Genomic DNA, 10,678 nt, shown 5'->3' with positions numbered 1-10,678 from the left:
GTTCATTTTTGTTCAGGTTAGTCATATTTTTTGTGAAAGGATAGTTTCTAACTGTAAAGATTTTCATGTAATTTTACTTTTTTACACTAAAACAAAGAAAAGTTTGGCATTGTCATTATTCATAGCTTATGATGATAGTATTCTGTTGGTCTGATGCACTTTAAGTCAAATTGGTCTGTATGTGGAACCTGAACTAAAATGATTTTGACATCCTTGATTGTTAATATCTCCAGTGTAATTTTTGCATTTCACAAATTCGTCCCACAGGCCGGACTGGAACCTTTGGCGGGCCAGTTTTGGCTCGCAGGCCTTATGTTTGACACCTCTGGTTTAGATAATTCAGATGCAGCTAAAGAAGGATAATAACTGGAGATCAATGTATGAATGGATGGTGTGGGTGTGTGTTTATGTGTATTAGAGAGAACAGAGTAAAGGTGCTTGTATGCAAAGGTCCTGAATGTCACTTTGGTTCAGAGGCACTCAAAAGTGGTCATCATGCAAAACAGACACGATGCAGCGACAACCACTGCCACGAAACCTCCTCAAGGTACAAACTCAACATGCTAGATAAGGAAGTGTACGGCAGTCTCCAGTGCTTGAATGTTACACAGCCTCTCAGCAGATAAGACACAGGTCAGTCCTCACTGGAGTCGTCTGAGTTGTCCATGTCTACGTCTTCCCAGTATGCTTTGGTGCATTGCTCCAAGCTCTGGGCCTGGGCGATAATAGCAGGGGGCATTAACACCACGCAGGCCGCCAAGCCAGAGACGCGCTCCTTAAATTCGGTGTCGTTCTCCCATTCGTCCGTATCGGGATTGTAGATGTGAACGTATTTCATCCTGTTACCTCTGTCGTGAGAGCGTCCTCCCAGTACGTAGATGCGCCTGTCGAGCACTGCAATGCCCGGTTCTCCATGTCCAGCAGGTAGAGGGCTCATTAAGGACCAAGAGTTGGACAAGGGGTCGAAGCATCCCACCTTCCAAAAAGGAGAACAAATTAACCCCTACTGTCACAAATTTGCCTCAATATTCCACTGGTTTTGTAATGACATGCTGCTCAACACTGTGAATATACATATGGTACCTGTTATCTATGATCCCTGACATTCAAGGATCAATTTCAATAGGCTTTTTCAGTATCTGTGTTGTTAATTTCATGACATTCTACTGATTTTTTCATCATTTTTGTGCTGTTGTTTGTTGACTGAAGGAACTGATCAATGGTAGCATCAATAAAATGATCTTACATACCTGAGACTAGAAACTACTATTACGGCATCTCCACTTAATTTAGCATCTGCTTGACAGCAACAACACAAATAATCACTTTTTTTTATATATGACCGTATATGACTGTCATTAAAATTTTCTTTCTAAAAGTTGGATTTCCTACATTTTTCCCTCATCTGTCAGAGTTGCCTTAATAATCACAGTGAAATTTACATAGCCTATATTCAACAGCGGCTGACAGAAGGAGATCAAAACAGAGGACGTTAAGGACAACTCACAGAAGGAAACCTACACCTTTGGAGATGGAGCGACAGTATAAAATGTAAAATACAACATAGAGTGGACACTGTTTTGACATGGAGGAAGCAGGGAGGACCAGAAAACACACTGACCTATTGTGTCTCTTATTTTGCACACAATCTTACAAACACACAACACACACACATTCTCCCCCCTCCCCATTCCAACCGTCTGCCCTCACACTCTGTTTTTTTCCACCCAATCCCCCAAATCCATTGGAAAAAGTACCAGCATCTGTCCACGTGTAATGTGTGAAAACTGTATGTCTTATATTTGTACTTGCATTATCCTCTGTTCTTAATTGCAAATTTTGAAGAAAAGGGTTCTGTGGCGGCGTGACCGAAGTTGCAGCGGCCTCGATGTCCCTAATTATCGATTGTAATTTCATTTGATGTACTCTGTGCTGTCAAATGATAATAAAGGCTATTCTGACACTCACTGCTTCACTATTCTATTATGTTTCATCTTACAAACTTTTACAACTAACTGAACAATTTATTCATTGTACACCATACGCACTGTTCGTGTGTGTAGTGATAATTATTGACTGAAAAAACTATACAAAAACAAAAAAGCACATATTAAAACTGCAGACTCTGGATGCAAAGGCCTTCACTCTATTTCATCTAAACACTTTCAATAACTGTTATAACCCTGATTTCAAAGGACAATGAGATATATTTTCAACACAAAAAAATCAATGGGAGAGAGACCTGCAAGAGGAAATACTAAATGAGATATGATCAGAGGGATGGAGATCGCAAAGTTGCACAAGAAACTCACTATCCTGGAGGGTTTTTTGTTAGAAAAGTCTGGTCCACTTCCTTATCACACCTGTACAAAAATCTTTTATTTTGGTGTTCAATTTTCTTGCTGGAGGGAGCGCGGATCACTTGAGGCAGATCAAGCACATGCATTCTGGTCCTGTCCTGGTATTGTTGGCTTTCGGGGAAATATGATCAAATTGATGTATTCAGTTTTTGGTGTTCATTTTGATGTGTCATTGGGTACTTGGTTTTTTCACCATCCCCCCAGAGGAATTATGTAAAAGTGATGTATATTTTCAATATGTTTTTTATTATATATTTATATTTTATAGTTATTAATACTATTTATTACTATTGCTATTTTATGAGTTCGTATCCTGATAGTGCACCTGAATTGCATTGTACATTCTGTATAATGACAATAAAGTATCTTATCTGTATATCTGTGTAGAATACTGCTTGCCATCACCAAATATTGGCTAGAGAAGGATCCTCCCTCAATCTCCTTGGAGATAAAAATTGTCAATCATATCCATCTAATGGAAATGATGACCTTCAATCTCCCCCTACAACAACACAATGGTGTGAGGTACTGGAAAAATGGGACTTTTTCTTTCAATCTGTGGACAGTAAACAGTATGTAAATGTCTGAATGTATCTGTGACCATTTCTCTGTTTGTTTTGTACCTTATACTAAAACAATAAAAAATAAAGTACAAAAAAAAAAGTATAACCTCAGTCAAAAAGAGCTGCCCTATACTGTCCAAACATCAATTTAATTAATTCACCAATGCAAAAAAAAAAAAAAACACTGAATTTTAAACCTACAAAGACAGACTGTGTAGTATTTTTACAGTGCAATGGCTGACATACTCAGATCCTTTACTTTAGCAGAAGTAATACCTAGACCTGTCACCTTATGCAATTATTTAAGCTAATTTCAATTATTTTAATTTGACGCAATCAGTTCAATTTATTTATATAATCTCAGTCACAATATGCAACTATCTCAAGGCATTTTACAAATTAAACTCAAGGCCGAATAAAGTTATATCTTGTAAATATAGTTACACTTGTCTTCATTCTCGTACATAAAAATAGCCTGAAGAACAAAAATATCCTATTTTCATCAGTATTTCTACATAATTTTCCATTGTTTTGACATTTGAATGGTACCTTTCTACTGACCTTTTGTGTTGGTATTTGTCATTCTTACTAATTTTTTTTTGTCAATAATATATTTAGATTATTTAAGTTATTTATGTCAAATTTGCCTTTTCATTTCCAAAGCTAAAGAGCTAACGAAACATAATTTTTGTACATGTTCCAGTGTTTAAAATGAATCAATTGCTCTTCGGATTGCTGTATGTGGTTAAATAAATCTATTGTTTGGCTCATACTATAATAGTGGCAAAACATTTATAAGAAAAAGAGTAATTATTTTGAAAATAGGGCATTTCAAATAATAGCTCAGCATTCAAAATCTCATTTATATAAGAGTATTACTGTATGTATTTACATTGAAAATATACTTAATCTATGTTCAAAGTAAACACAGTCATTGTTAACAGAGTCAGGCCTGTTTGCAGCTGTGTGATAATGCATTTTCCAGTAAATCCAAGAGGGTTTTTTTTAAACAGTGCATTTAGCTTAAGATGTAGTTTTTCTAAATCCATAAAGGCATCCTTTAGTTCACCATAATCATGGAAAATCAACGCATTTGGAGAGTATATGTTTTTTACTAGACAGGATGGGGATGAAAAGCTGTCACCTAAAACTGACAAATGTAGTGGAGTAAAAAGTATCTAACAGAGTGAGCTATACAGATGCATCCCATCATATCTAACACTGTTATGAACACTGCCATTAAAAAAACCCAACGATGATGCTAGTGACGTTACCTTCATGACATCTCGCCGATATCCATGCTCATCATTGCTTCCACCAATTACATAAACACGTCCGTTAACAGAGGCCATGCCATGCCATGCCCGCTCCACCGGCCCCTCTGCACATGCTGTCCAGTGATTGGCTGCGGGGTCAAAACAGTAGGTCTCTCTAAGGTACGCCGACCCTCTACGGCCACAAGTTGTATAGATTTTACCATCAACTATTGCTCCAGCATGGGCATAAACCTGAAGAGAAAATCAGATATGTATTAGAATATACAGAATACCGTGAATGCATCCTTTACACTGGTGAGTATGTTGCGCCATCTTGTGGATGGAAGCAGTATTACATGCAATTTATGCGTTAATTAAAAGTCTTCATCTTCACACCTCACGCTTCAGGGGTGCTACATATTCCCACATGTTGGTGTGTGGGTTGTAGCGCTCTACAGAGTCCAGTTCATTGCTGTAGTCCCGTCCTCCAATGGCGTATATATGACCGCCCACCACACAAACACAGTGGTCAGCGTGTTGCTGCTGAAGGGGCTGGATAGAGCACCAGCGGTTATGACGGGGGTCATACCTGGGACAACAGACGTTTTGATAGTCAGGCTTAAGGAATCATCTTAATATATCAAGAATACTTAACAACACATTGATGTAACTACAAAGGCAACATGAAATAAGCCACATTTCCAGTTTGAAAACTTATGAACAGAAAAAATTCACCTCCAGCAGCGGGTTTCAGCTCGAAATCCACTGGTGTTCTTGTCTCCTCCAATAAGATACACAAAGTTGTTGAGCACAGCGATGCCCTGGTTGGACATTCGAGGGGCATGAGCTGCAGTGAGAGTCCTCCACTCCCCCCAGTTTGGGTGGAACACCTGAAACAAATGTTCACTGTCTGTGAGCGAGCTGGAGGTGAACATTCCCCCGAAGCCCAGAATACAGTGGAAAGTGGACCGGGGCTGGGTGAGAGGAGTCTGCAGGACCGGCTGCAGGATTTCCTGCTCATGATAGCGCAGAGCAGCTGAAACGGAGTCCTTCAGTGGACAGGAGTTGAGTCTTCCATACAACCTCTGCAGCACTTGTTTCTCAATTAGGCAGAAACGCACAGCTTCAAGCATCTTAAGATTGTCCTTTGGGTGATAAACAAAAAAGAGATGAGACTGAGTCATCATCACACTCATGAAATGTGTCGCAAATATGTTTTATGCTTTAATCAGTGATGCAACCACTCTATAATTCGACATTACTATATTTTAATGCTGCATTTATTGTTTTATATTTGTCTGATAAAAACTGTAATTGGTCTGAGATGCTGAATGACATATATCATTTTATACCCATATGCCCCTCAAATACTGAAGACACTACTCCAAACACCCAGACCTGAAGCCCATTTAAAGCCCGTGACTTGAAATGTGTTGAAGGGGAAGGTAGATTAGCTGTAGAAGTGGCGAGTGACATCCACCCACAATGTGAATGTGGCTGAGAGTTATATGGAAAGCAATCTGTGGAAGGTTACAAGCAGATTTAAAGTCTGTCTTATTCTGTTGAAAGCGGGGCATAAAAATGCAGAGACTGGGTTATTCCACCAAAGATGGATTTCTCAACTATTTTATGACTTAAGTTAAATAATTTAATATTGTGTTGATTGAAAACGAATCTCAACTTTTTCTTTGTGTCCTGAGACATCTGAAAACATGAGGTGTGAGAATTTCTTGATTTTAAGATGCAATGTTCTGCAGATATCATAATCAGTCAGGAGGTAAGTAAATCAACACATCTCCACTTGTAAAGCACCATAGACAGATTTCTGTGCTGGTGTGGGTCACAGATTCTGATATTATAAAGATGCAGCTGTTCATAATAGAGGCTCTTACAGTTTGTTTTCAGTTCTGTCTATATAATTATTTACCTGGATCCCTGCATTAATCAATGAAAAAGTGTAGTAATGTAGAAAACTGAAGATGGTATGGATCAGAAACCGAATTGTGAGCCTGTTGAAGATGCACACCTCTACTGAAAATACAATAAAAAAAACTAGAAGCACTCGGAGAGCGTAGACCACAGTCAAGGCAGATCAGTGCCCCGGATTTGGATGAAAATTTCAGGAAATGTTGATACTGGCACAAGGAACAAATGATTAAATTTTGGTGGTGATCGGGGGTGAGGGGGCCACGGGGGCCCACTGATCTGCCTTGGCGGAGGTCTGCGCTGTCTTTTCTAGAAAAGCACTTGTAGAGCGCAGACCTCCGCCAAGGCAGATCAGTGCCCCCCCCCCAAATCACCACCAAAATTTAATCATTTGTTCCTTGTGCCAGTATCAACATTTCCTGAAATTTTCATCCAAATCCATCCATAAGTTTTTGAGTTATCTTGCACACAAACAGACAGACAACCAATGCCAACAAAAACATAACCTCCTTGGCGGAGGTAATAAATAAATTTATCTTTATACAAATTAATGTTACAAATTAATTGCTTCAAGAATAAATTATTAATTAAAAGACATACATAAATAGCAAGAACAGAGGTCTCTTAATATAGCAGGTATATATTCAGTGACAGTGATTGCTTTATTTTCTTATAAATAGTGAGTAGTTACAAGAGCTGGACACACCTTTGGACTGACCTGCAAGTACACCTGGTCCGTCTCCACCTGCTCAGGACTGTAGTGGTAGTGAAGTGCTGCCTCATACACCTCATTCTCACTGTTCACCTGGAGCTCATCACTGCACAGCGCTCTGAAGACTTGATCTTGGGGAAGCTGTCGGTACACGTCTGTTCGAGACAAAGTCTGGATGTTCCTGAGGATGTAGGAGTGGACCCTGTCGTTGAGCTGTTGGAGTCCATAGATATCGGCAAGGTGATGCATCTCTAAAATGTTGCTCTCATCCAGCCAGGAGAAGAGGAAATCACAGCAGAAGCCAATGACGTTCTCAAGCTTTTAAGATAAAAGGACACAGGTTAGCTGAAATGGAGGACAACAGCTTCAGTCACGACAGAAGGGACAACAATACCCTACCTGCACCAACGTGGCAGCAACTAATACCTCCTGCACACATTCCAGGTCTAACTCAATCTCTGAAGTGTAGATGTAGTCAAGTATTTTTTTCATTGCCATGTAGGACACTCCATGAATTGGGATCTCTTTCTGCTGCGTTTCCCGCAGTCCTCCTGCAAACATTCCCCTAGTAAAGAAGAATAACACACACTTAGGACAATCTACGAACTCCCACTACTCACTGTTGCCACTTTTTTTCACTGTTGCTGCTGCTCATGCTGCTGCTATATGTACTACCACTTTACCTGTTACTGTTGATGCATACTGGGAAATTTTATACTAATTAAGAATTTATTTTATTATTTTTTTATCTTTTTTTGGCATATTTTTTATGATAATTTTATTCTACCCTAGGTATATGACATTTATATATTCTATTTTATAATTCATTTTTTTTCTTTCTTATGCTACAAACTGAGACCTGGGTAACTATATTTCATTCTATCATGTAGCACTGATCAAATGATAATAAAACTGAGTCTGAGTCTGATCTTACATTATACTGTGGAAAAATGTTTTAGACTAAATTTGGGTAGTAACTCACAGTGTAACTCACATTACACAACTTCAGCACATGTAACTAGTCATTTTAATATTGTTGTCAAGACAATATTGATCATACATTGGGATGATACACTGAAAGAATATTAGCTGTGGAACATCACAATGTTTGAATAACTGAGGAAGAAAGGAAATGTAAATACCACTAAAAAGAATGAGAAGCAATAATCATGTATTCGTTTACTGTTTTGTGGTGTCATTTTCACAGAATATGACAAGTGAGATTAAATTATGTACAAAAAACTGAACAGCACTCATACACCAACTGTGATTCTCCTTCCATGAGTTTTAACAAAAAAAATTGAAATTTGGCGCCCGTTGTATCAAGAACATATCTCAAGAGGAGGAAACACAATATATTTTCATATCGCTATTTTGTCTAACCCACAGCCTAGACACATACCATTAAGCCACAATAACATAATATTCACTGGGCAATATCCAAGGCTATTTTTTCTACTGAGTTTATTTCCCTTTTGCTTTCATATTTACAAGTAGGGCTATCCAACTAATTTAAGTCGATGATTAATTGTTGTAAGGAACTGCAATTATTAATGAACTGACTTGTTTTGTTTAGTCTATGCTGTAACATAAACCTAACAATAGTTTAATAATTATACATACACAGTAGCAACAGCATTGACAGTTGAGAGTACATCTAATGAAGAAGAGCCTATTACAGCCAGAGAACATGCGACATGGGACATATATATATATATATATATATATATATATATATATATATATATATATATATATATATATATACTGTATAAAAATACATTTCTATTTGCCTTTAGGTTTTGTTCACAAAATTGGATATTACAAACAAGAAATAACTTCAATATAAAAAGAAATTACTTATAATGACAGATACCCATGGAAATTAAGCACCTCAATTCAACAGAGGGTAATAAGAAGTTAAATATAAAAAGAAGCAGTAAAATCACAAATATTAGTATTAATGATGAATAATGATATCTATTAGTTTCATTCAGCTATTTTTGTACAGAATAATCAAAAATATTTATAATAAGGTGACTGTAATGGCTGTGACAACCTTATTTAGAAGTGGTGTTAAGATAAAGTGACCCTTTCATTGAGATTGCCTTTTGACACCATTAGAGATGTCCCATTCAGTACTGAACATTTTCACATTCAACACAAACTTTTGTATCTTGATGCACTGTTTGTGTCCTGGAGGGCATAACATGTTTTGCAAACTCCTAAGAATTATATGAACAAATAGCAGGAACAAAAAAGAAAACAGTGATACAACTACTGATCATATGATACATTCACAGGAGATAAATGGTTCAAATTTAACTCTGTAATAATAGGCTGTGTCTTGTGACGTGGCCTGGAGAAAAATCCATTCACTGATGAGATCATGTGTAATAACTGAAAGTGATAGTAAAGTAAGGCAACTGGGGTTAAACAGCTTAACTCTGAATGCATTTTGTTACCTGAAAGCCCACAAAATATGTACTCATGTTTGTACCCTATATTTTGTGCCTGAATTGTTTGGACTAACTTGCATCCTAAGGGTAAAATGAACTGAAAGCTACTTTGAGCTGTTGCTTATATGTGACATGTCTGAACCACATAGAGCAGGGTGAAAACATGTTGTGACTTTTACCTAAAGTAATCGCAGGAAGCTGCCAGGAGTATACGGTGGGCTTGGATGGGTCGATTCTCCACCAAAAGCACCACATCAAACAGGATGCCACCTTGTCTGAGAGCCACCAGGCCCTCCAACAGGCTGCGGAAATGGGCTGAACTTCTGTAGGTCTGTCGGCCCCGGCGGCCTGAGGAGCCGGCGCGTCCTCCCACTGGACTCAGCTTTCCATCCTCAGCCATGACAGGAAGATGACGCTCGGGCTTCATCGTTTTCATCTGTTTAATACTACCATCATTCTGAGTATTTCTCACACAATAGTCATGGATCGATGTAACAGTGGTGTTGAGTTGTAAAGAGTCCGGTAGGCAAAGGAGCAGCTGTGAAGCTAACGGCTAAATGGGTGGTTATGGCAGTGAAAATATTACTACATAGTCCGTGTTTCGATGCATTACATGTGCATATTGTTACATTATATTACGTTGTGTTATAAAACTGATTCTCTGAGAATATATTTAATTGTTGTATTGTTACATAATATGCTCTAGTTGCTGCTAATGCAGTGCTAAGCTGTGAGCTAACCTTTAAATGGTCTATACGGTGTAAAAATCAGCTAGCGAGCCATCAGCTGGCTGTTACCAGCTGATATAAAAATAGCAAAGACGCAGTAAAAGTCAAAGCAAAACACTACAACCGTACGCTTACATCCAGGGTCGGTCGGGACTTCATTAAATGTTGTTATACCAACTCCTTTGTCGAATAATTAGCACTGTCGCATGATTTTTTGACACATCAAAAACAAGTCTGTTTACTTTTTTGGAATCAGTCAGTGAGCTCAAACGTCATTGGTCACTGCAGTCCAGATACCCCGCCCATCTCCCCATGAACAACCAATCAGAAAGGCCTGTCAATAGGTCTCATCAGAGCCGTTGATATGCATTGTTTACTGTGCAAAACAATTTCACCTTGATTAAAAAGACGAGTATATAGAAGGTGAAAGGTGCATTTGTCATTAGTTTTACCGATAAAGAGTTAATTTTGACTTTATGAATCAGTCTTATACCTACTTGACGCATCGAGCCCCGCCCTCATCGAAACGAAAAGTACGCGTTCGGGTGACCGCGCGCCCCCGAGACGCTGTGCCACATCCTGTCCCAGATCAGCCAGTGTCAGTCACTTCAGTTTAAGAGCCACAGACAGAACAGTCTGAAGCAGGCTGGACAAGTTAAATAACACAGAATAAC

General features: G+C 38.4%; 1 protein-coding gene across 2 annotated transcripts; it reads right to left on the bottom strand.

Moving 5' to 3' along the window:
• klhl22 (kelch-like family member 22) lies at positions 1-10,326 on the bottom strand. 2 transcript variants are annotated; one of them, XM_030144333.1, is made up of 7 exons: positions 9,456-10,326; positions 7,217-7,382; positions 6,812-7,135; positions 4,915-5,324; positions 4,576-4,768; positions 4,198-4,431; positions 1-976 (listed from the first exon to the last, which is right to left on the bottom strand). In XM_030144333.1, exons 1-7 carry the CDS (start codon positions 9,710-9,712, stop codon positions 635-637), a joined length of 1,926 nt encoding a protein of 641 aa, XP_030000193.1. In that variant the 5' UTR covers positions 9,713-10,326; the 3' UTR covers positions 1-634. The 2 variants fall into 2 exon arrangements, with proteins under 2 accessions (XP_030000193.1, XP_030000194.1); XM_030144334.1 differs by having other exon boundaries at positions 6,824-7,135; positions 9,456-10,324.
• Positions 10,327-10,678: the final 352 nt, after the last annotated feature.

This window comes from Sphaeramia orbicularis, chromosome 9, assembly GCF_902148855.1.
Source record: "Sphaeramia orbicularis chromosome 9, fSphaOr1.1, whole genome shotgun sequence".
NCBI lineage: Eukaryota > Metazoa > Chordata > Actinopteri > Kurtiformes > Apogonidae > Sphaeramia > Sphaeramia orbicularis.
Note: the sequence above shows the minus strand (reverse complement) of the source record. Positions and strands in the feature narration are given on the sequence as shown.

Coding starts and splice junctions, on each gene's coding strand:
- klhl22 (XM_030144333.1), bottom strand. CDS start 9,712: ATGAAAACGATGAAGCCCGAGCGTCATCTTCCTGTCATGGCTGAGGAT. Junction 7,383..9,455: donor GCTTCCTGCGATTACTTTAG/GTAAAAGTCACA, acceptor CTTCTTTACTAG/GGGAATGTTTGCAGGAGGAC. Junction 5,325..6,811: donor ACTTGCAGGTCAGTCCAAAG/GTGTGTCCAGCT, acceptor TATCACCCAAAG/GACAATCTTAAGATGCTTGA.